This window comes from Blennius ocellaris (genome assembly GCF_963422515.1).
Source record: "Blennius ocellaris genome assembly, chromosome: 5".
Taxonomy (NCBI): Eukaryota; Metazoa; Chordata; class Actinopteri; order Blenniiformes; family Blenniidae; genus Blennius; species Blennius ocellaris.
In genome coordinates this window covers 8814978-8841456 of record NC_137654.1, presented here as the reverse complement: position 1 = coordinate 8841456, position 26479 = coordinate 8814978, and the positions used below count along the sequence as shown (strand labels likewise).

General features: G+C 41.5%; 1 protein-coding gene across 3 annotated transcripts in view; it reads left to right on the top strand.

Moving 5' to 3' along the window:
• The window catches only part of chchd6a (coiled-coil-helix-coiled-coil-helix domain containing 6a), an 83304-nt gene that overhangs the window by 26195 nt on the left and 30630 nt on the right, over window positions 1-26479 (top strand). Inside the window, exons 5-7 of one of the 3 annotated variants that reach the window (XM_080497114.1) lie at window positions 4619-4642; window positions 7853-7936; window positions 22896-22966. In XM_080497114.1, coding sequence (XP_080353240.1) covers window positions 4619-4642; window positions 7853-7936; window positions 22896-22966 — 179 coding nt within the window. The remainder of the gene's footprint in view (window positions 1-4618; window positions 4643-7852; window positions 7937-22895; window positions 22967-26479) is intronic. The other 2 variants (XM_080497115.1, XM_080497116.1) reach the window with 2 other exon arrangements.

Here is a 26479-nt window from a genome sequence, read left to right as displayed (position 1 = left end):
TCACATGGTGGCAAAGAAATTCACAGCAAGTATGTTAATTAAAAATGACGTCAACCAATTTTTACCCTAACAAGCCAGTTATGGACCAAATAAAAACAAAACAAACTGTGTCACGGCTGGGCGCCGGCGTGTGGAGTGTCCTGAACCCAAAAGCAGACCTCAAGCAGAAAGTTGTTTGCAAACAGGGATGTTTTATTGAGGGAACAGGGAAAGGGGAGCTGGAACGGTGACGGGACCCGGGGAACTCCGGGGAGCCTCCTGGAACCGGGACGGGACCCGGGGGAATCTCAGGGGGGGCCTCTTGGAACCGGGACGGGACCCGGACGGGGAACTTCTGGGGACGGAACCGGGACGGAACCCGGACGGGGAACTTCTGGGGACGGAACCGGGACGGGACCCGGACGGGGAACTTCTGGGGACGGAACCGGGCGTCGGAACAGGAACGAGAACCACCCCGGGAGGACACTCACCCCCCCGGGGAGACAACACCGACTCACCTCCACACGGAGTGAAGACTAGGCAATCCTCTGGCACCGGACCCTCCTCCCTGCAGGGCTTAAGACTGCTTGACAATCAATTAGCTGATTGCCTGCAGGAGTGCCAGAGAGGATCCGGTGCTGGAGCGAGGTGTGTGACTCCTGACAAACTGGATGTTGAAATTGATTCTAACAGCTCACACATTGTGCTTTTTTTCTTTTCTTGTTCCAATATGATAATGAATTAAAATATGATTCCTTACCATGTTAGAATATGACACCGTTGCTCTTTCTTTGTTAGTTTCTGCTGTTACAGTATCACATTTTTGTAAACTGCGTTATTGTCATTAAAAAAACAACAAACTAATCGGATAACTAAACATTGTGTATGCATTTCTGCCAAGCTGCTCGTCAAGCTGACAAACGTCAAGAAAGCACAGCCACAATGAGTCACCAGTCATCCTGTCAATTCCTTGAACTGTTTGATCGTATGCCTCAGCCTGTGAGAGCGTAGGTTTCTTTAACCTCCTGAAATATGCCACTTTTATCTGTAGGACTTCATTTCATATGAATTTTTTTTTTTATGAAGGCTCATTGAGGTCATTCGCAAAAGCAATTACTTGCTTTTGCTTGCAGTTCACAGTTAGTTCTTGCTGTTATGTCATCCTTGGGTAAATGATGGTCATGCACCAAGTCGATTATAATCCATTCCATATCAATCAATTGGTGACCTCATTGCTGATGGAAGCAAATTACCCATGACCCTCAAGTCATAAGGCTATTTAAAACAAGCACACCTTGCCAAGTTGCACATAAACTACATAGTAACTTTGAGTGAGATTTGGGATTCTCATAGTCTTTATAGTGTCGGTGGTCAAGCCCCTACGAGGTGCAGCAGAATGCTATGAAAACAATGGCGACCATGCCCATTGGGTTCTCCGTGTACCACATAATCGACTTTGCTTTTCAGCAAACAAAAATCTTAAATCTTAACTTCGTGTCTTTGAGGCGAACCTCAAGCTTTTATATCAGCACCAGGAGCTTGGTAGTGTGTGTACACAAGCCCAGAGACTCTGAATACACATTTGGCTTTTTCCATTTCTCTGGGAGTTGAGTCAGTGTAAAAGCTCGGATCTTCATAAGCTCTATGTTACTGACATGATACATATTCCTTCATATTCATTACAAAACAACCCCCAGCATTGTTTATGACCATATGAATGTTCAAGGTGATTGTCAGCAAGTCTTCCCAGAATTTGCAAATAGAGGCAGAACGTAACGGAGGCCTCATTTCCACAATGTTTCCAAGAGGAAACGGAGACTTTCCTTGCATTTTGAGTGTCTGTTTAAATGACGACGGTGCTTGGAGTCACTGAAAACGGACATTTTTGGAAAACATTCCGTCTCTCTGTAAATGTTGAAAACTGAACTTTTTATAAATGCTACTGCTGCACATGGACGCTACTATCACAGTAAATAGTTGTGTCCATTGATATGAAGTATTGATTCATAACAAGGAATGCCATGTCTGCCGTCCACTCTTACATTTAACAGCGCTTCTCAAACGAAGTGTACATTTACTACACAAACATCTGGATCAATGCAAAGTAACAGTTTGTTTCATACAAAGCAAAGACGTGTGGAGTGGAACAAAACAGTGAAGAAAAACACTTTTATAGGAGCTTCAAAGTTTACAGCGCACTGTTCCCTGCGTCTGTATATAGGAATTTTTAATTTTTTTTAATATAAAAACAGCACTGACTAGTGGTCCCACATGATATCAACATAATTTTCGACATTTCTGCAGTTTCCTTGTAACGGATATCGTTGTCAAAACATTGCCGTCCAAACTGCGTTTTTTTTTTTTTCTTCAAACAGTCTGTCGGTTAAGTTTACATAAATATAAAAGTTCAGCAAGGACAGTTTTTTTTTAAGCCTTCACCCCCTTGTGTATTTGGACATTCATGACCCTTTTGCCCACTGAATGATTGATATTCCTTGGATTACCCTTCCTAGGTCATAATCACTGCATACCTGTATCACCCGACAAGACCTCCAACTGACAGTTTGGCCTTTTTTTCCAACGCCATACCCACCCCCGCGTTTGTCCGTTTTTCCTGCTTACATAATGAAGATCCACTTGATGTTTTATGTATCCCATCCTTTGGTAGGTGCTGGTGGAAGAAGACAGTAGGTGTTACTTATACAGACATCGGACATGAGACACAATTATGGACTAAAGCTATTTTATTATTATTATTATTGATAATAATTTAATAATATTAATAATATTGATAATAATTTTATTATTCAGGTTCAGAACTGGTACTCTGATGCATTTGCACTCAAAATCCATAGAAAAGAATGTGACAGACCGAAGAACAAAAAAAAAAACAACCCCCCCCAAAAAAACCCCCAACCTTCACAGTCCAACTTTTGGGGGACTTTTGATCTACGTTTCGATGGCAAAAGTTTGATAGTCTTCACATAAATAATGAGCCGGGGCTGATGTAACACTGCCAGGCAGACTGCGTTCTCTTCATATGAGCTGTTTCAAACGCGATTTGCCCAGAATTTGTCAGGCAGACACGGAGCCTGTTTTTAAGTTTTAATGGCCAATCAACATTTAAAGCCTCTTTCTTGCCGGGGTAGCGCTGCTCTGTTTGACAACATGTAACTGGTGCATCTCTATTCAATGGTTTATTCTGAAATAGTTTTTAGAGTTTACTTGTTGCTGTCGTATATGTTTGACGGGCTGTTCAAGGAAATATACATGATGTAGCAGCTCATTTTCTTACATAAATTCACATAATAAAATATGCATATTTAGTATTTTAGAGTCAGTTTATAACATTTGGTTTGCTAAAAATCGACATGAAGGAAAGTTTTGTGAGTGTTTTACAAATTGGACCTTTCAACCTTGAGTGAAAGATTGTTGGTCTCCTAAGACTGCACACTCATTAAAAAGAGGATTTTGCCTATTGATATTTTTGGATCTTCCAGCTTCACCGTTCAGAATGAAGCATGCCAACCCTTTGACAGGCCAATGTTGTTTTTGCTTTCATGTTTTGGGAAATTGCTTGGGAAAGTTTGCCTCTCAGTTTTCATAAAAGGAGAGATTCATCATCAGTTGTTTTTTTTCCCCCCCTCAAGAAACCAAGGTAAAAATGCAGCTCACTCTTATGGAAACTTTCAGTGTATGCTTAAATAAAGTGCTCAGGGAAGTAGATAGTGTCATATTGCGAGTTTTAAAGGGTTTATTTTTGGTATTTAGTGCCCTAGTTGGTCAGTCACAGTAGAGAACAACAGAAAGTTACCTAGTCGAGAGTAGTAAACAGTAAAGGCTTGTCATTAACAAAGCAAATCGACAACTTGCTTCTCTGAATGGAACTGCTTAGATTATGGGTTTTCTTGTCATTTTAGAATAAAAAGCATGGAGTGGTTGAGTCTTAGGTCCTTGGAGGGATCTCAAGCAGTCCGTATAGATCTTTACTTTCACTATTATATATACTATGTAAGATATGCCTGTTTAACTCCTTCTTAACACACATAGAAGAAGAAACAAAGCCTCCATCCATGTCGTGTGTGTATTTATCATTTAGCATGAATGGGCTTTCACACATGAGTAAGTAGATGGACAATAACAACAATGTTTTCCTCCAGTGCCGTGACTCCCAGTTTATATTCTCCTGGGTCTTGGTAGTTTTATTGTCAAGTCACCTGTAATAGCAATCCAACTTCCAACTTTGTCATTTATCCATACAAATGTATTCATGCTAACTACACTGCTTTCAGTGTTTCCTGTGTCCGTGTAAATGGAGATCGTTGCCGAAGCATTGCTGTGTGAATGCAAAAACAAGGCATTTTCACTTGAAACGTTATATAAACGGGGCTCAACCTCAATTGCGTAAATTTAGCATACATTTCTCAATTACCTGATTACAGTTATTGGTTGCATAAATGTTCCCACCTCTGGTTGCTGCTAACCCAAACCCCGTGCCGCGTTTGAGCTGTCGATCCTTACTGTTTGTGCTTTCTGCTCTCTTCCCTGCATCTTTCTCTTTTCCTTTCTTTACCCTGCTTTGGTTTCGTCCTACCCCCACCGTCCCTTCTCTATTCCGTCCATCCCTCAATACCTCCAGTCTGCAGATGAGATAGAAGAGATGGTAAGCTTTTATACAACCTCCACAACTCGCCCATTGTTTTGGCTGATCTGCCTTTTGCCTTCTGTTAAACGTACATCCTTGACAGTTGTGAAAAATCCAAGTTGAAACAAGTGACGTGAAAGATATTGAAGCGTCTCTGTTGGTCCCTCCGTTGTATTTTGTTTTCCATCCATTCATCTCCTTTTCGTAGCTGCTTCTTCCTCCATGGCCATTGGATAAATGTTTTGCCCATTACAGCGCAAGAATGGAAATTTTTTTTTCTTTCTCTATTATCACCTTGTTCCATTACCCCCCCCCCCCCCCCCCCCCCCCCACCCCGTCTCCTTTTTCCATCCACTCGTCAGCTCGCTCTCACCCACTTCCACATGTGCATGTTTTTTTTATGAGCATATGTGCACGCCTGGCTGTCATCTTCAGTGCTTCATAACTGCTTGAAAATAACATGATCGCAGGCAAGACGGGTGTGTGTGTGTGTGTGTGTGTGTGTGTGTGTGTGTGTGTGTGTGTGTGTGTGTGTGTGTGTCTGTGTGTGTGTGTGTGTGTGGCACAGACAGGAGCGCAGTGGATTGATGGGTACAGATGGATAGATGGCTCGGTGAGTTGAAAGATCCAGGTGAAAAGCAGGTTTGATTTCAGGGTTGTGGCTTTCTGTTTCTGCCAGGGGAATTTTGTGTGTGTGTGTGTGTGTGTGTGTGTGTGTGTGTGTGTGTGTGTGTGTGTGTGTGTGTGTGTGTGTGTGTGTGTGTGTGTGTGTGTGTGTGTGTTTTCTAGACTTTATGGCAGCAACCCAGAGGGAAAAAAAAAAAAAATTGTCAGAGATTTAGAGGGTGTGTGTACGGCCAACAAAAATCTGTTTGTACAGGCAAGTTGTTTGGATTGGATTCACTACATTTCCCATGAAAGAACGCATTCAGATTTTGGTTGCAAAGTTCATTCTGAGGTTATAGTAAGATAATTGGCTTGGTAAAAAAGAGAAGAAAAGAAAGTACAGTGAAATAAATAGCTTTTTATATTTTTAGCAATTCAACTTATGGACATTTTGTAATCTTATCACACAAATGAAACGTTGAATGAGAAGAGATTTACTAATGAGAGCTCGGAAGTCAAGCCATGTCTCTGGGCGAGCATGCAATTAACTCATGAATCAGAAAGCAATGAAGACAAATAATCAAACTATCAATACCTAAAACAATGCTTTGAGGAATCAACTATCACTTCTTTTTTTCCCCATGTTTGGTGATAGTATGTTTGGTGGTGCTGCGAGGCAGTGTTGCTATCTACCGCAAACCATTTTTCTTTCCAGAGAATAAATTAGTGCAACAGGAAATTAAACCAAACTGCATTTACAGCAGTGCTCCCAGTTAGTGCACCGGACTAACTATGGCAAGGCAGGACAAATTTATCTAAATGGCACCATCCAGACACGAGGTAATTCTCGGTGCTTAACAAGGAAGTAAAGGAAATACATTAAAACAGCAATGAAGTAAGGCATGAAATGTTAATGAAGATAAAGGTAAATAAGTAAAATCTATTATTTATTAGAAAGCCTGAGCAAATAATCGTGTTTTAAGGCCTGAACAGAAAGAAGTGTGTTTCAGCAGGAGGTTTGTCCCTCAGCTGAGGAGCGTAGGAACGTGTTCACATTCCACGAGTTCTCTTCAGGGAAAAAACATTTCGTTTGGGCGACGTAAACGTGCCCAGGAACTCTGAAACGGATCTAACAAGTGCTCTCCGGTCCCTCTGATCTTTCTCACATGTGGGGTGAGAGGACGTGGTGCATAATGCATTCTGGGTAGTAAAAAAAAAGAAAGCTAACTGCGCCAATCAGAAGTAGCAGATGCAGAAGAGAAAAAGTTTGAAAATATCTTGCAGGCAGACGTGGAGTAGTGAGGAAGAAGTAGAGAGGAGGAAGTAGTTCCAATTCGCCACAAGCTAATCATCCCAGCCGTGTTCATTGAGTCCCGTTTCTTCTTGACTTCCCCTCTGGTCAGTGTTTGTTTCGGGTGCCGCCGAATAAGCAGCTGTTTTAATTGCTTGACATTTTGATCTGGTCTCAAAAGTGAATGCGAGTGCCACCCCAACCAAATTAAGGTGGGGAATTCCTCAGCCCCGGATGTTAATTGTACCAATTTGACATTTTGTCTTTCATTTTGAATTTTGAAATGGAAAAGAAGAAAGAAAATGTGGTAAGAAAAACAACACAGTTAATTGAATAAGAGTAGAATAAGAATGTGTTGTCATTATATGGATGGTTGTCAGAGGTTCAATAATAAGAAGAATAAGAATTGGTCTGTTCCTTTCCCCTTGCGTCTTTCCCTTACTGTATGTCATGGTAATGGTAAGGCTTTCGGTTAATGTGTAAAAAGTAGTCAGAGAATTCTTTGCGATAACGTGATGCAAGACCAACTGTAGACAATATTATGGACACATCACCGTCTTGATTTCAAACTAGATCAGCTTCTGAGATGGGTGAAGTAAACTTGTGACACCCTGTGTCCACTTTGGCATGTGAAACCAATCGCCAGCCTTTAAAATTTAACTCTGTTCTGGAAGCCAAAACATGCAGTTGAGCAAATTGATAATGCAATCTGCTGGTTAAATCAATTCACTTTGAGATTCCGGGTCAATTTTGGATTAAATTGGAGACCGTGGTGTTATGTTTCCTCTCAAATTCAATGATGGTCTGGCTCGTACTCTGAGGTGGAGAAGAAAGCCAAGATGCTGGGTGGTGGAGCCTTTGGAGCCATCTGCCAGGCCAAATGTACACATTTACTGCTGAAAAACGGGAAATAAAGCCACCTATGAAAAGCCACAAGACACCATGTCCTCATCGTCATCCCAGTATAGGCACATAGAACTATGTTGGCACCCTTCATCTTGTCCCAATTGACCGCGTTTCATATCATCGCTGTGTTGTGGAGTAAAATTTCACTTAATTAAATGGCTTTCGGAGCTAAAAATAGAAAATAAAGCAAATGCAAAGTATATTTCTTTACTAATCTGCTTCACTTTTGTGAGAAAATCCTGTTTAATCCTGTGTGTGTGTGTGTGTGTGTGTGTGTCTGTGTGTGTCTGTGTGTGTCTGTGTGTGTGTGTGTGTGTGTGTGTGTGTGTGTCTGTGTCTGTGTCTGTGTCTGTGTCTGTGTCTGTGTCTGTGTGTGTGTGTGTGTGTGTGTGTGTGTGTGTGTGTGTGTGTGTTTTGTCATACAGGCTCAGCAGCTCCAGAAGAAAGACTTGCAGCTGAAAGCACTGGATGCCTTCTACACGGAGCAGTTGGCACAACTGGAGAAGAGGGTACACACATACATACATATTTTTTGTGCTTTCTAATATTCAATACCAGTTTAAAATGTTTAAACTCAAGTGTAAGGTTTTATATTTATTATTTTTTTTAAATGCTTGGTTAAAATGTTGATGTTTTAGTCGAATAGTGACTCTTACATTCATTGCTTCATGAATCCCCCTGCTTGGTAGGAACGTCTTTATGAAATTCATATTTGACCTTGGAGAATAACAGGCTCCAGTTTTACTGTTTGCAGCTGTACAAACTAGAACATAACGTGCTCAGGCTGCACCGTATTGACCGCCATAATCAAATAGAAATATCTGAAAAGATATCAAAAATTTCTTCTTGTAGGAGGCTATTACAAAGTGTAGTAATCTTGTTTGCACATGAGCTATATTGTGCATCACTGCCCCAACAGGTCAACAGTGGTATTACTCTCTATGTCTTGTATCTGCAAGTTCCCTGGAAACGAACCAAATCGCATCACGTTAGCGATGTCAAAAAATTTTTGGGATCCAGGCGTCCCCAATCCTGCTCAGTTTGGCCTTCGACTGAAGCTGGAGGACAACAAGGTCTTTGTGTCATTTCTTTTATCTCCTTTCCTTTGGCACTTCGCTGGCTGTCCAGTTTGAATAACAGACGAACAAACACACGCAGACTTAAATCACCGGCAGCACAAAATCTGTATTCTAATTACCACGCAGTCTGCCTAAATAAACATTTATTACCTCAACGAATGGCCTCCACACAAACTTGAGGCGTGCGCGCGCACACACACAGGTCTGGGTGTCAGATGCCCGGCTATTTGTGTTAGTCTCATTAGTAACAGGTTGGGTTTGCAGAGGGAGCAGGAGACTGGCAGGCTGGCATACGGGTGGCACAAGCTGTGTTTACCGTTGAGCTTAGGATGTTTGAAGACAGACCTCCGTGTGTGGATGCGTGCAGGAGCGCGGCGGTTCTTTCAGGCTGTATATGCAGGTGCACGCGTGCAGTGTATGTAAATGTCCCCGTCTATCTGCAAGGCTTGTCGTGTTTGCACTCTGCAACAGACGCCACATAATACCCAGGTCTATTTGCTCAAACTGTTCCCAGTGCCGGAGGGCCGGGTTGCGGCTGAACGTGGCGAGACGACGCGGCACGCCAAAACTTTTAACGGTGCTCATTTCGGTTATGTCACCCTTTAAATGAACATACGTCGTGGATGTATATCATGTACAACACCGTCAAGCTACATGTTGGACTGTATGCTCAGCGATGAAGATTTCGATTCTCTTGTCACTCTAATACTTGAGAATTTCTACACATCAAATTCTGATATGGTGAATTATTTCACACATTCATTCAGTTTCAAAAGTACGATTAAATCATGCTAAGTCCTGTCTTGTAGCACCACTGTTGTGCAGTCGGTGGCGCTAGTGAGACAGTTGAGCTTCAAATCTCAGCCTCAGTTCCTGATCAGGTTTTAATATTTGCCATCTTTGTGACCAAAACAGGCTTTACAACTCAAAAGTTACCTTCACAACTCATGAGATGAATTTGTTATTATGTTGAGATCAGATTGCAAAACTTGTAAAAAACTTTGCATTTGAGGTAACGGGGCTATCTGCGATGTGGCATGAGCAGCTGTTAACTTGAGATTTGTGTTACATTAGCTACATTAGCTACATTGAAAATATTCCAAATAAAGGATTTTACACTCAGGCTTCCCAGTATCAGGTAAACATGTGATATCAATAAGTATTGTAATAATAATGCAATTTGCAATAAATACAAACAGTTGAGGTTTCCACAAGCACTGTTTCAGAAGCAAAGCAGTTTAACGTTTTTAGTCATTTTTATTTTATTTTTGTGCTTCTGACTCTGTGACAATAAGATAATTAGAGCTGCCAATCAATTTTTTTCAAATGATTTAATTGCACAGCTTTTGTGAAATAATCTTGATCAACTGCACTATTCTTTAATGTTAGTATAATGTTTTCTTATTACCTGCAGAGCATAAAGGCATAGTGCATGGAAGCACAATTTATTGCAGTTTCGTCAACTGTTTTTATATCTGTCGATATATTCAGGTATATATTCCACATGTTGATATCGTGATAACGATGAATTTGCTATCAATTGTGGAGCCTTAGTGGAAACCTGTTTACCACATTTTCCAGGAAAAACACATTTTAATGGAAAAACTTCCATTATGTATTTGTGTTTGACTGATAGGGCAAGGAAAATGTCACCAGACATTACAGATTGAGTGGAGAAAAACAGCGAAACTGTTACTGCGATGAAGAAAAATAAGGAGGCTGATCGTGGGTTACGAGCACCACGGCCAGACCTGAGGAACCAGTCCGCAGAAGGTTCTGGAAAAGAAGCTGCTGCACCAGGATTATGGACGGTGCAGTTACAGCTGGACTTAATGAAAGAAACTGTGACTCATCGTCTCGTGGAAACGCTTCTCTGCTTCGATAATACAAACACAGCTCATCTTTTTGGAGTGTCCACGTCGGCTTTGTAAACTGGGAACAATGAGTCATTGCGCGAACGTGACGTTATACGAGTTGTCTGCTTGATCGCCCATTTCTGATGGACGACAGACGAACCAGACCAGATTTGGATATTGTACAGATTGTGTGACCTATCAGAAGATCCCATTACTTTGAATGCAAACTGTAGGATCTTTCCCAACTCAAGAATCAGAAAGATTTTAATGCCAGATATTGTGAAAGTGTAATACTCAGTACGAGGAATTTTCTTTGGTGTGATGGGCAAAGCACAAAAGTAAGTGCAAAGTGCAAGAGTCAGAAAAGAGGTAGTTATCTAATTAAATGAAATGTGTGAACAATATCGTGTGGTGGTTGGTGGGGGAGCCAATTTGGCGAGTTGGGCCACTGTTCATTAGACTGCGGTGGGAAAGAAGTTGTTTTGGCCTGATTCTGATGGACCAGAGCCTTTTGCCAAAGGGGAGGCCCTGAAAAAGTTTGTGTCCAGGATGATAGAGGTCGGAGATGTACAGACACTTAATTTGTGGATCGTCATCTTCAAGAATTACAATTGGAACCACTATGACTAAAGGAAACTCGCCACATCACATACCGATTCTAATCCAGGCGAACTTGTCGCTCCTTTCCAGCTTTCCCAGTGTTTGATGAGGCCCTTTGGAAAAAGTGATCACTCCTGACGTAGATTGCGACGTCTTGTGGAACAAGGTGGTATTACAGATTACAGGATGTGGCACTTGACATCTATTTGGCACGTTTACCAACTGTCGTAGAAATCTAGGAATGAGAACTTAAATACACAAAAGCAAAGCCATGTTTTGAATTGATTTGGATGTCTTGGAGCCATTTTGCCTTTAGTCCTTTTGTAATATGGTTACCTGCGTTTTTGTGTTTGTGTTTGTTGTTTTTTGGGTAAGTCCATTTCAGCCTGTGTATTGTGACTTTTTGTTTCAAACTGATTTCCTGAATATAATTTTTTGGGAGATTATGCATCATAATATAGGCTTTCCCGATACTACAATGCTGCACAACGCGCAATAGACCTTTATTCCTTCTGTTGGTGGTATAGATCTTCACTTATCGGGTTAATCTATCTGATAAAGCTGCATCTGCCGTTTCCTTTCCTCCAATATGTCAACAGCATTCATGAAAATCAGATGAAACATTTAGGGAAAATAGAAGCATACCATTTGTTCACTCCACAAGAACCTTTCTTTATTATCTCTTTAATTCCTTGTCTTTTTTTTTTTCTCCCTTTGTTTGCCACTCTGGCGGTCTTACTCTCTCCCTCTCTTTCACACATACTCCTGTCATAGTGGAGTATAGTTGGAAGCCGGTGGAAATAGAGCGTACAGAAGGAGATAATAATCCTCCTCCAACTCTGACAGGTTGCTTGACAGGCCGTCAGCAGGGGCCTCTATGTAGCGCTCCAGAAATATCTACACACACTCACACAGCTTTACTCCAAATGATGCCTGTGGCACTACCTTTATTCCTGGCCAAGCAGCAAGACAAAGGATGTTTTCTGAGACACGCACATACACGCGCACATTTGTATAGCCCAAATACCCCTCACCCTGACCCCAGCCTAATATAAAGCTTTCTGTGTCGGACTTTTGTTCGGCCGGTTTACAATTGTTTATGATGGCATACACAAGCATAGACACATTGGCAGATTTAGTCCGAAATAATGGCACTGGCTGGATTCCAGTCGAAACGGTAAGATTTTAAAGATTTACACATTTGTGTAGTCGAGGTGAGAGATAGCTGGAGGATGTGCTGGGAGGTGTCTTGATTGTTGTTACATACAACACAAAGTGTTTACTTTATTAAAGACGCTACAATCCCGACGTATCAGCGAACAAACCATGTGTAAAGAAAACAAAAAAAAACCCCAACTAAGAACAGTGGGAGGCTAACAGATGTCATGATGAAACAGAAGAGCGTGATGCTTAGAATAGTGGAGGGAAAGTTTCAGAATAAAAACTGTGATTGGAAGTTTTATAGTTGAGTCACCATTATAGCAATACAACTTTATCGTCGGTCCATACGAACGTTTTTGTACTCGCTATTGTTAAGGTTCAGAGCGTATTGTTCTCTGCGTGCATGTGTGCGTGGTTTTATTACATAAACAAACAACAGCCCCCACTAATGGCTCAATATGAAAACATCATTTCCAGCCTTCCTGCGGCTTATCTGTAAATCATTTTAAAAGCGCTGCCGTGTAAACGCATACTTTTTCCAAAATGAAAACGCAAAAACGATACGTCTTCACTTGAGATGTTGTCTAAATGAAGCCTCAGTTGACATGGGTGTTAATGTGTGTATGGCTGAAATTTGTGTCTGTGTGTGTCTTTCCTGTGCTGGACTAGTGACCTACTGGTCATAAAGAGTTAGGGTTACTTCCCCGGAGTGGCCGTAGAGAAAAATATAATAATGCGTGAATGAGCTTTTGGCATATTTTTCACCATTTGGCCATTTTGAATTTCTGCTCCTTTCACATTATTTCTGGATGTATCTGAATGAAATGCTTCAACATCAGGAGGAATGGAGGTGTTCAATGATAGCATGCAGCTCTACAGCAGTTTTCAATGGCAACCTACATAAACACACACCGATTAAAGTTCACGGTCACATGAAGCGCCATTAAAAGATCCAAGCTTTCATTTACAGTAGTATGTAGTTTGTTTTGTTGTTGCTGATGGACCGTGAGCACGCATGCAACGCAGCCTCATGCAGACCTGAGTCTGCGATTGTGAGGTGAGTTACATGATGTTATGATGAAAAGCGTGAAAAAAACAACAACGGAAAACTACTTCTAAATGATATATCCGATGTAGCTGACTTAGTGTGACAGTGCAGAAGCACTGCAGTCACAACGGTTCAATTAGAGCATTATTAACTTGAAGGAACAGCTTATTATCTTGTTCCCTCTGTACTCTGTTGCTCCGTACTATAGCGATGTTCACTGTAGATTTAAAAAATGTCAGCACAGTTTCTTCTCCGCCTCATAGGTAGCGATAACTCTGCCCCCAGCTGAGGACGTTTTCGGATCCAGCTCGGGCCCAGCAACCAAGTGGGGCCAGCTCTTAGCACTCGCCCCTGATAGGCCGGGGCTTTGGCGGTGGAAATATAAAGAACCGGTGCTAAATTCAGCGCTGGCCCCGAACTTGCACCTGGTTCTTTTTAGTGGAAAAGCCCCCATAGTGATCCTCTAAACAGTCCCTGTGAATGCTTACATGCATTTCCTGGAGGTTTCGCTGAGCATTACCTTTACCGACTTCTTGTGAAGCCCTTAGGGGACCGTGTCTTCAAAATATTATTCAATCCTTTACATTAAGTGGGCTACTTCTTCTCACTATATGGAGGTTTACACTTATTTATATTCCCACTATATAGTCAATTATAACACCACCGCACACACACAGGATTTGTACGTGTCCCAGAATCAACGGGACTCTGCCAAAGTTTTGATCAGATTTTTAGTTATTTATTTATTTACTGAAGTACCATATTAAAAAGTGCACTTTTCTGCTGCGCTGCACTTTTTAATGCAAACACATACAGTCTTGGCCTCTTGTAGACCCAAGTCAAAGTTTAACACTTTCATCCTGCAAGCGGCCATCTTCTCAATATGCTGCAGCAAAGAAGGGCTTTGGATCTGCTTATTAGTTTAGCTTGTTAGCAGCATTTCCACTGGAGGCTGTGCCCATCTGGAGATGAAGATATGAATTTCATAATAAGTTAACGTTACTAAACATTTCAGGGTTGTGGGCAACATGCCACTCGCCTCTGTTATTATCATTTTCTTTTTGGGTGGAAAACTTGGGTTTTGGGTGCTTGGGTGTTTTTCTCATTCGTGGAAAACAACTTGCAATATGTATTAAAGTAAGTAAGATGCCAAATGAAGGTACTATGAGTCTGTACTATAATTTTACACTGGATTCTTCAATGATATTGTTGATAAAATATAGTTAACTCTAATTTATATCATGTGCCCACTGTGTAGCTCTTGGGGAATTGAAGCATATCCAGTATTCACCTGAAAACTCTGAACAGCACGAAAGCGGAAGGATTTCCTAAACATATGAAGTTGCGCTTCACAATATATCGTAAACTTGTAGAAAAGTCTTAACAATCACGATTCACAAAAATCTTAAGCATTTTAATCGATTGACAGACAAACAACAGACCTCAAGGTATTATCTGTTCGCTATTCAATATAAATGATCTTATCACTAAGCCTTAAACTTAAAACCGCTAAAGCCTCATTATGCTCATTGCATGTGTGAAAAACAGACCCTCGTGGTTCAAATGCTTTCAACGTCACTGCTTTTAAACTTTCACGTGGACAATATAAATGCAGACTTTGAGTGTATACTTCATATCTCACGTTGGACATGACTGAGCAACAGAGGGAGTAATTAACTTTGTCTATTACTTACTGTATCTGTTAATCCAGATCCAAAAATCCATAGTTTACAACATCTCTTTGTATGGCGTACCAGTCTAACCTATAGCATTGCCTTCAAAAAAATCCAAAGAATTTCATGCCCCTTCCTCTGGCAACACCTGTTTCACAATGAAACGTTTCTGCTTAATTCGACGGCATCCTTCATACCATGGTCATGGTAACAGTCATTATCCTACAAACGTACTCCAAACTGCTGTACGTTATGCCTCGTTTTAGGTCCCTAAGCATTACTGCAAATGAACACGAGCAGTGCCAATAAGATGGTAGCACACAAAAAGCCATTCAGTCATTCATTTAGGCCAGAGTGTATCCAGATAATCTACAAAACCTCATCTGACTTCAAAGCAGAATAAAGAATCGAAGGCTTAATGCGGAGTAATAACTGGACACCGTCATGCTGTCACCTGTGTGTACCCCGGGGGTCGCGCCTAATAATAGCCGTTCTGAGTCGGAATGATTCACCGGTCATGTGCTCCATTAGAGGCTTCAAAAACCCTCCAGGAGCTACTCTACTAGACAGGATTATTAGACATAAAGACAAAAGAATAGTGCTCAGATTGAAGGGGTTGCACAGATTTAAGCAGGACAGAGAACGAGGCGCGGTAGTCAAACACACACAAGGCCCACATGGAGCTGCGGGTCAACAACGTGAAACACGAGGAATTCCTGCGTGTTGCTCAGTGAACACTGCAGCCGCTGTCGGGTCAGAGTCACATGTAGTGGGAGTGTGTGTGTGGGTTAAAAGACTCTCACAGGTTGATCTAAGACTCTTAGTTTGTGTGTTGCACTTTTGGTTTTGCCACCTACCAGCATGCCGGTATTATCCGCACGCGTGCATTGTTTTATCACAAAGTGCACTGACGTTTGCCCGTGCAAGTTTTTAGCACATATGCAGCAACCTCACTGAAAACCAGCCTCAGCCTGTGCGAGAGGCTCCACGTCCTTACACGAGGCCCGCAAGTTCACATCTCCCATTTTCGGGAGTGGCTTTAAACAAAGCGGCAATGCCTTAATGAGGCAGCGGCGATAGAAATAAACAGGAGGGAAAAAATAACTCTACCTAATTGCCTTTGAGCTCACCCTCGACTCCGACGTTCTCCGAACACCAAATTTAAGAGACGTGTTCCCATAGTTACAGGGTAGTTGTAAACATGTGTAGACAGCTGGGGAAATTAGCAGCAATCATCATCAGCGGGGAAGCAAAAATCTGTTTGGCTATTCATGACTGATGACTGCAAAGTACAGCTGTCGCCACCTTTTCACAGCTCGCGAGCTCGTTGGCTCGCCGAGGATTTGTCCCTTCACACCCCCCCTCCCTCACTCCCCTACCTCCTCCTGTGCAATTCTGCTAATATTTTGCAATTTTGGAAGCTGGATGGACATCTTTGTAAACAGAAAAGCCCTTATTCATTCAAATTCTCCCCTTCCTATTCCCCTTAACCCTCATCGCATCAACTTGGGCCAAGGACGTGAAGATAGGAGAGATGAAAAGATGCTCCAGTTGTATAAGACTTAAGATTGGAGATTGGACTGATGTTGCATGAAAACTTAGGGAGTGAAAAAGTCCATGAGACTAATGTAGAGAAAGGGAGGCAGTCATTAAGACTGCGGGTTGCGTTTGAGTTGTACTGACAGCCTTCGACAGTGAGTGACACAGGTTGAAAGCCGTGTAACCTGTATTCAATCTGCGTTATTTTATTTCCTCCTGGTGCGACACATCAGCGGTTCTCTGCTCCCCGAGCTGATGCATCATCTAAAAGAAGGCAGTCTGGAGAATTTCCAAAAGTGAATTTCCATAAAGCAACGTGGTCCTTCATTTATAAAGTACCATTTCTTTTGCCTTCTGTACTTCTGATGGCCAGCGGGTAACAGAACCGGCATGTGGAACTTGTTGCTGGCTTGTACTTGCATTGTTGGCTCTTGCGTTTGTGTTGTGTTTGTTTCTTATGTTTGTGAATTTCACATTTGTGAAGTTGATATTGCATTGAGGTAAAGCTTCTTGGCCACCTTTTAAAAAAACAAAAAAAGAAAAACGGATCCAGTCGTAGCTTGAAGAAAACCTTTGAAGAGTGAAGGTATCAAATAGATTTTTGTACTTATTCCTGGGTTGTCGGGTTTTGTTTTTTTACAGGAAATATATTTTTTCATTTGCAGTGTTAACTATGGTTCATGATTTTGTATGTCTGCCAAAGTAATGATGATAGTGACTGAGTGTATGTGGGAGTTTATTTGATCTTTATAAAAAGATCGGGGGGATCTTTTAATGACTTAAAAAGGAAGTGTTTTGAACAGAGGGAACAAGGCTGTCGTGACACCTCAGTACAAAAATGTCAAGATTACTGAAGACAGTGCTGCTGGATCAAAACTCTACTGTAAACGGACCTTATTTCACTTTGGTTACCATGGCAACAAAAAATACCACACATTCCTCCACTTTTGAAAATGATAAAAGGATAATTCGTCCTGAAATGTAAGTGAGTTGCTGATGTTTTTCATGTTCTTTTACTTTACATGTTGATACTGGAACTGATCCCGGAGTGTGTGGGCAACCCTGAGCTTTAGAAGATAAGATTATATAAACGTGTCCATATTCAGGAAGTAAAACTCACTCGCAGCTTGTTCTCAACTCATATTTTTGTGTCATCTTTGGCAAAATGCTCCCAAATGGACCTAAGGCCAGCTGCACCTATAGGTTCACCTACAGCTCAGTGCAAACTGAAGCTCGTAAGGTGCAATGATATAATAATAGCGGAAAATCCATTCATAAAAGCAGCATGTCACACACAAATTGACAGCATCCTTCTTGACAAAAACATTCACATACGTCCTATTATTATTGTCGATCAGTCACCAAACCTGAAGAGTCTTACTGTGGGGAAAGGAATTGTTGGGGTGGAACCAGATGCTACAATACCAAGACAGTACCAGACACACCAGAAAACAAATGGTGTGGAAATTGGCTACACACAGCTCTGTGTGTGTGTGTGTGTGTGTGTGTGTGTGTGTGTGTGTGTGTGTGTGTGTGTGTGTGTGTGTGCGTGTGTGTGTGCGTGTGCGTGCGTGCGTGCGTGCGTGCGTGCGTGCGTGCGTAGTTAAAATGGCTAAAGCAGCCAGAATGGCTACAACATATTTAAAGGCTAAAATAGCCTTTAATTGAATCAGTAAAAATGGCTCAAACTGGTAAAACACCGAAAATATCTAAAACTGTTATAACTCGTAAATTCGCTAAAGTGGCGAAAAAAATGATCAAATAGCGGAAATGCCTATAATGGCTAAAGCAGCTTTAGAGTGAAACAGATGTCATTGCCAAAAAGGTTACGACAAAAGAAATATCAACAGCTTCAACTGCTACAATTGCTAAAATGGCTAAAATGATTTCCAATGCCTAAAATCATTTCAGTGGTTATAATGGCTTAAATATAGCCAAAGCAGCATGAATGTCTAAAATGGGTACAATGGCTAAAGCAGCTACAGTGGCTAAAACTGTTTGAACAACTTAAATGACGAAAACTGTTGAAACAACTAAAACGGCAAAAAAAACCCAACATTGTTCAAAACTGTTGAACTGGCTCCAAAATCAGAGTGATGGGTAAAACCGCTGCAATGACTAAAACCACTGACATAGTTACGCTGACTAAAATGGCTGAAAGAGCTGAAAAGCTAATTCCACTTAAACCGCTACCAGTGGGCCGTAACTGGCGCCGCTTCAGCCACACGGGGGTTCAATCAGTCCTCACAAACACCGCGGGGGGTCCTGGCACGTCGCGGTGCGCTGAAGGTCCGGTCCGACAGACACGCAGCTCCTTCAGGATAATTTGAGGTTTCAGCTCCAGCGAATGTTTGAAATCAGTAATACATAAGGAGCAATTGTGAGGACGGTTCCTCCGGAACCACTGCAGATGCCACACAAATGGTAAAATTGCAGCACTTGTCGGAGCTCAGGCAGACGTATTGATATGCAAATGTTATTGGGGGTACGTGTATGTTAATTGATTGCAAACTTGAGTGCAGAGTTGCACTCTGAATGCGATGTGTACAGTAATGCAAACCCACTGTGATCTAAATTTGACTTGAAAACATAAGTACACATATGGCTTTTCTGTAGGAACTGCAAATCAATATTTGTGCTGCACCTGGACTCTTTCATACGTTTTTTTTTATAACTCCCAGAAACGGATAATAAAGACACCCTGAGGCACAGTTTAAAAAAAAAAAAAAAATCTGATGATTAATTTGCACATTTCTTTCACCTTCCTCCCACCGGCCATATGATGCTTAGGCTGTATTTGCAAGGCTGCACAGTAAACTATTTCCAAAAAAACCAACTTTGTTTCTGTTTATATTTGTCAGAAACAAGTGAAATGGGTGCGTAAATCGAAAGAAACCACACTCTCCGAGCACAGAAAAAACCCCCAAACAAAACAATCAAAGTGGTCCACAATAATCTGTTAATTAAAAATAGGAGATTCTTACAGTGACTGCTGCCCACGGCTACTATATGGAACGCTCAGTTTCATTAAATCCCTGCAGCCATCTGAAGCAGCAGGACGGATATGTTGATAAATCTACAGCCTCCAATTGGAGATGCCACGCCGGCCCACGTTTGTCTTTACCGCATCCGCTGTGTTTATCTTTCCCCAAATACAATCAAACGCAACCAGGCTGCGTGACAATCGCCACACACACCAGTTCACTCTCAAGGCGGATCCCCTGCCCGTGAATGTTCCCGAAGGATCCAGGATTATACCTAAATTTCTTCATTTTTATCTTATTTTGACATGTTTGACAATATGTAGGAGAGTGTAATATTCATACGTAACAAGAAAGATACGTACAATGATTCAATGGTTAAAATTAGACATTGTTATTTGGTTGTTACGCCAAAGTTGGATGTGCACATCTTTCATCTCATGTGCTTAAACCAGTAGGTTTAAAACTAGTTAGAAAACCTTCTCAATGTTGAGTCTGTAGTCTGAAGTTTGTCCTTCTGTATACCATTAAACCACTTTTCAAGTTGATATACAAATAATATGAAAGTATTGAATTGGCAACGTATCAGGATATGGGGCTGAAAACTCTGATTTCCAGAGCGATACAAAAATACTGATACTTCCAATACCACATACGTCTGCTTTTGGAGCAATAATCATGTAAAAAAAATTTAAAATCACAATTTATTTATGTAGTTATTATTCTTACATAAACTGAAGATTCTCTGTATGCAGATTGAGGCTGAAACTTCAGAATCAATCTTAAGCTGATTAAAACATAAATATGCCAGAGAAACTTCCATCAGTTAACTAAGAAGGACAATAATAGAAGGTAAAAATCCGTGCTCAGTTTGTAATGTTGGCCAGCTTTCCAGTTCTCTGTATTTTCCACACACGCCGAGCTCTTGAGGTTATCATTGCTGATTTACTCCGTCGGTAACAAACCTGTATGAAGGCCTGTTATCATCTCGATCGTTTGTATTTACTTAAACTATTCCACTATATTAACATCCATTTTCTTCACATTTGACTTCAATGTTTAAATTATTTTGATCGGCAGTATGTGATTTTCGTGTATTTATTAAGTGGGCGGTCTGCAAATTGATCCATTGTGCTTGAAAACGGGCAGGTAACCACAAACACTGAAGTAAAAAAAAAAAAAATAAAAAAAATTAATTGGTGTGGTAATGTCTTAAAGTAAATAGAAAGACCAGTCCAACTCATATAGTCTCTCCAATACAAGCATTTCATGCAGTTAACTATGACCGGAGGTTTCATGCGGTTTTGTGACCAATCTACTACTGGCCGAAGTACTTCGCCACTTCACTGCTGATGGAGTTGCGTTGAGGCGACGCACTGCCCGATGCGTACTGTCAACACAATAGTACATATTAGCTTTTAGGCAACAAGAGAGAAATGCTGTTTGAATTTCTTGTAATGAAAGAAAAAACACCTAATCTCTCATGAGGTTCTGTGTCTGTTGAATTCAGTTTTTGTCCCAACTGTTCTCCGAAAGATCCTTTTAGCTTGTGTAAGGGATTTTTCCAAATTTCTGACATTATATGTTAGCTTTTGTAAAACTCTTAAAAAAAAAAAAAAAAAAAAGAGTTGCAAGTCTGTAACAAAGGTTAATCGGGATCGGCAGATACTTGATACTTTCAGTTAAAGACAAAAAATGACGACCAGCCAACAGTCCTTTAAGATTCCCGTGATAGTGCCCGCAACATTCAACGTCTTCAGCCGTTTTGGTTCGTGTGTCGCACATGGTCACGTATTCATCCTAAGTCATGTTATCCTGACCAGGCAGCCTTGAGCTACTTCTCCTTTATTCTCCTTTCACACCCCTCCTCACCCCTCCTCCCCTCCCCAAGCTGGTACGGCGTGCTGGTTAAATATTTGGGGGTGGATCCCCGGGCACTGAAGGACCTAAGCTGGGAGGATCAGCTGAGGAGAGGCTGCAGTTGTTGTGGATTAGCTGCTTGTTTTATCATAATGCCGCTGCCTGCTCGCTCAGGCTTCACAAGCTGCAAAGTCAGAAATCACCATTACTTAAAAAAAATGGACGGGTAATGCAGTGCGTCGCCGCTTGAGCTTTAGATTCACCAAATAGACGCTGATGAGTACACAACCCCCGTACTTATTGCCACATACTTGGACGTTTTATAATAAGGGAATGAGTCTAAAGTGAAATGAGAAGGGAGGAAGCCTGTGTTGCCACTTTGAACACTCAAAGTTTTGAGTCTGGAGGAGGAAATGAATGGAAGTTTTCGAGACATGAGGGACGCATGACCGTACAGAGGGTTTAGGTGTTAGCATGTGGTTATGCCTGTTAAAATATAAATTATGACAATACCGACAGGTTTGCATAAAAAAGGAGGCACCTGCTTATTGCCCAGAGTTAAAAAAGTGAAAGAGTTATCTGCCTCCTGAACCTCGAACCTTTCTAATTAACAGGCTACATCGCTTCTGTTTACAGAAGTTTGAGTGTAAAAAGAGCAATTTGTGGTCTCACTGGTGCTGAGTGTAGTTTTTTTTTTTTACTTTTTCGTTCCCTCTTTCCCCAAGCTGTCAAATTATCTCCATGAAAGTTTTACTTTAATGATGTGTTAAAAGCTTTATATGGAGAGAGAGTGCTTTTCGTCTGCTCTCGTCTGGGGTCTTCACAGCAAGTCCTGCTCATGTTTGATTTGGAAGCTTTCCAATGGTTGGCCTTCAAGATGGAACATTTTCGATTATGGGTTAAGGAACGTACAGCTGTGACCCATCTGGTTACAAGTTGTTTTGCCTAAACTCCAAACCACTACTCCCCATTGAATCTCTGTATAGGAAGACTCAAAATTCCTATTGGGCCCCATTTACATGACAATATTTTCCAGGTGTTTTTCAAGATGGTAGAAACGCTGTGACATGCGCACCACAGCCGTAGTAGATAGTTATTCTGCACATGAGCGAGTATATTGGTCGCGTCGTCACTATGTTTAATGTTTATCGCATATTGTTCTTTGTGTGCACGTGTCTGTAGTTCAGTTACAAAAACAAACAATAGAATCCACTTGTGGCCCAGCATGAAAACGACCTTGCGATTCTGCCATTTCTGCGTAAACGGACAGTTTTCCAAACGTTTCTGATACGAAGACGTGAAAATGGCACGTTAATGTGTAAATGGGGCCTCAGAACTACTAGCTGTGTTTAGGTCATGACTTTTTTTTTCTCAATCTCAGTGAATCTTCTCTGACATGAGGGATCCGATTCACCTGTTTACATGGACCATAAACATTTTTGCACCGCCACCTCAGATCTGATTGTTTTGGTTTCTTTTTCAATCAGACCTTCCTATCCAGTCAGAAGTATTTTACATGGCGTGTCAATGGGACTCACGTTTAATCACATATGGTTCATGTAACTGCAGATTGCCATGCATCTTTCTGGTACGAAAACATTTACTAACAATTATTGTGTTTTTTTTTGTATTTTCTTCTCTTGTCTTGTTGTTGTGTGTAAATGTCTTTAGAATCTGGAAAGATATCGGGAGAGCAAAGAGCAGTTCCACGAAGCTGCTTCAAAGACGGAAGCAAACATCAGGTGAGACGCACACATGCACGCACACACAGCCTTTATTAAAACTATAATTTACACCTAATTCCACTTTAATCCCGAAACAAAGGGTTGTACTTCACACTTGGCACAAAACATGTTTTAGCTTTCGTCAAGTCTGGTGTCTGGTTTTTGTCCCAGTGTTCATGTGTTGGTCCTCCAGAGTCTTCCTGTTGCTCAAGTGGATCACAGTGTGATGTGACGGTAGAGATAAAAACTCGGCAGAGCAGCATTCACTGTGTCGTTTAGTCACATGTCAGTGTATGAACTTTACTTTATTTCAGATGCTTATTTTGTCATAACAAAACAGTTTATTTCTCAGACAGGAGCAGATGTCACTTGTCACATCCACATGGAAATTTCTCGTCTTTTGCTTATAGCTTGGTCAAATCTGCCCCGCCTTTTGGATTGTTCCTGTATCTTTACGGGAAACGGAACGAGAATTGGGACCGTTTCGATCCACACACCACGCTGAAAAAGGAAGGGTTAAACCCTCATGGTTCATTCGGTTGAGATTATCGGTGCGGCTGTGGTTTGGTTGGTGGAGTGGTGGTCTCTCAGTCGGAAGGTTACAGGTTTGATTCCCCATCTCCTCATGTCGAAGTGTCCTTGAACAATGGATGAGTTGAGCACTTTGCATGGCAGCTGCTGCCATCGGTGTATCATTGCATGTGTGAATGAGTGAATGTGATTAAGTGTGTAAAGAGCGTTGGGGGTGGAAAAGCACTATATAAGTGAAATGCACTTATCATTATTCGTATGGAAAAATAGCAATATTGAACTTCAAATGCATCATTATCGTCATCATCATCTCTGGACTGAAATAAGGCACCAAGCGTATTACTTGCTAGAGGTTCACATAATATAAATAGGCTCTCTTAGCGTGGCTGAAGGCCATTTGCATTCCGTTTTCCAGGGTACTACATACATACGTAATCCCACGAGCCGCAGACACTCACCAGTTCACACATATGGACGTGCGTGCACCCAAAGGAATATAGGAAGATAGCGATCTTGTCTTTTTCGTATTTTTCAGCCAGTTAAATGCAAACACTCTCCTGAGCCCACTGAGTAATGTGATAAATGTTTTAAATTGGCCACTTTAATTGAGCCAAATTTCACAATGCCCTATTTTCCCCATCCTCTCTCCTCGCTGCGGACTTGTAATGAGCCACAGTCGAGGGAAAGACAGCTAATTATTGGCACAGCCGTCTGTAAAGGTGTAATTTGCATCGGAGTCTAGACCTTGATTCGCTGCTAAATGGCAATTGACAGCAACCTAAGAGATGCAGCCATCAGTGGGCGAGGACGAAATAACAAAAAAATCTTTATGTACTGTCCGTCCTTCACTGTGTTCCTGGCCCTGGGGCCGGGATTTAGCTTGTGGCTGGTGTTTGTGTCGGAAAAAGCTTATCTGTGTTTTCCCAATATGGGCATGATTTTCAGTTTCAAATCACTATTAATGATTAAAATGTGTCTTGTTGCCAATGCGGTTCCAGTGTGACGGCCAGATTTTGAAACACACCAACATGTCTTTGATCTCCAGCAGTGATGTAGACCAGGTGATCTTACCTCTGGGGAATATTTTACAGTAATACCTCTAATCCCCTGCTCGTCAGGATGTTTTGTGTGTGGAAGGGCGAAGGAGGGTATTCCAAATCCTGGAGTGTTTTATCAGAGGAGATAAAAACGACGCCAGCTTCCTGTATGGAGCCACTTTTATGGTCAATTATATGCAGTTCTTACTGGTTTTAGAAAGTGGATTAGACTCTCATTCATGCTATAAGCTAGTCTAACCCTGACCTCCGGGGAATTCGGCAGTGTTGCTTAAATGAGTGGATTAAGCCGTGAGAGGATAAAGGTATGTCTGTGTGTCTCCTAAATGAATGGGGAGGATTTAATGACAACCTGCGTACATCACTGAATCCAATGTTTCAATGGAAAAGGAACTATGGTTACTGTTGTTTTAACACCTGTGTGGTTTCCTCTATGACAACATACAACTACCTGCTTTGAAAATTGACTGCATTTTATCATAACCGTTTGCTAGAACTCTGTTTCCCGACCAGGATCTGGCCAGGCTTTAGAGGGGGATTCAAAGTTGTCAAAGTTAGATTCACACATTCCAGACAAAACCATCCCGCTGTTGTCTTAAAGTCCAACAGTTGCCAGTTCAAACCCCATATCAACCTGGCCATGTGTCTAAATGTCCTTGGGCAAGATGCAGAACAAGTTTCCCCCAGTTTTGCACCTTGTGTGTCAGCGATTGCTACTGGTTTGTCAGTGATTGTAGCAATAAATACAATAAATGTGACTTATCATGTAAAGCACAACACGAATACAAAAGCTGCAACACAAGTTCAAAGGCTGCAACAAGATTGTGCAGAAGTTGCAACATGATGACGAAAGCCACAACAATAAAAGTCACAAGACAAATGCAGAAACAGCTGCAACATAAATTCAGAATGAGGAGTAGAAATTCAAACGAAGCAACATGAATGCAAATCAAAGAGCATAACTGTTATTTTGGTGCAGGACAGATACTTAAAACATTTCACAGCACATTATACTATGTATAAATGTCCGTGACAAATAAAAGACTTGACTGGACTATGTTGGGATGTTTTGAATACTTCACCAGTGAAACCTGTGACAAGCACAGATGAACTGTTACAGTGTAAAGATGGGTTGTCGTTTGGATGTCGATAACAGTTTGAAGTCATGAAAGTGCAGAGAAAGCAGCAGCAGAAAGTGCCATACGGAAACATTTTCCGGTTCCCAGACTATTGAGCCATCTATGAGAAACTTTAGATGGACCTTTAAGTTTCTTATTCAAAAGTATTTGGGAGAAGTTTATTTTTTTTTCCCAGTGCAGTGCTGTAGAACAAAGCTACTGTAAAAATAAGATGTGGATGACTCCTGCCCCCTCCATCCCATACTCTGGGCGAGTATGTGTGTATGCATGCTGGTATGTGTGTGCATGTGTTAATCCTGTTTAATCCTTGGAGCACAAACGTGGCTTTGGCTGGCAGCACTCTGGCCCTGTGCTCTCTGGCTTCTTCCACCGTGTCATCGTCCGGTCTGTGTGTGTCTTGGTGTGTCTGTGTGTGTGTGGCTGTGTGAGAGGGAAGAAGGAACGAGGAAGGGGGGAGAGCAAGACGAAAGCCTGCAACCTGTAGCACACTAAAATGTCATATTCAGTGGAGCATAATAGAGCAGCCTCAGTAACTTTCCCATCATTCTTTCTGCCTCTCTCTGTTTGCCTCGCCTTCTTTGTTAGACCCTTCAGACTTGCCAGTTACAAATGTATGTATTTTCTTCCATCCTTTAGAAGTTCTGTGCGCACCCGATTTCAAAAAGTTGTTCCGTCTTTTAAGCGGACAGCTTTAGAGTGAATTGCATGCTTTGCATCTCCTGCAACCAACTATTTCGCAGGAAGAAGGAAATTGATGTCTAAAAATATCAGATATCAATCAAGCAAGCATGAAAAAGCAAACCTTA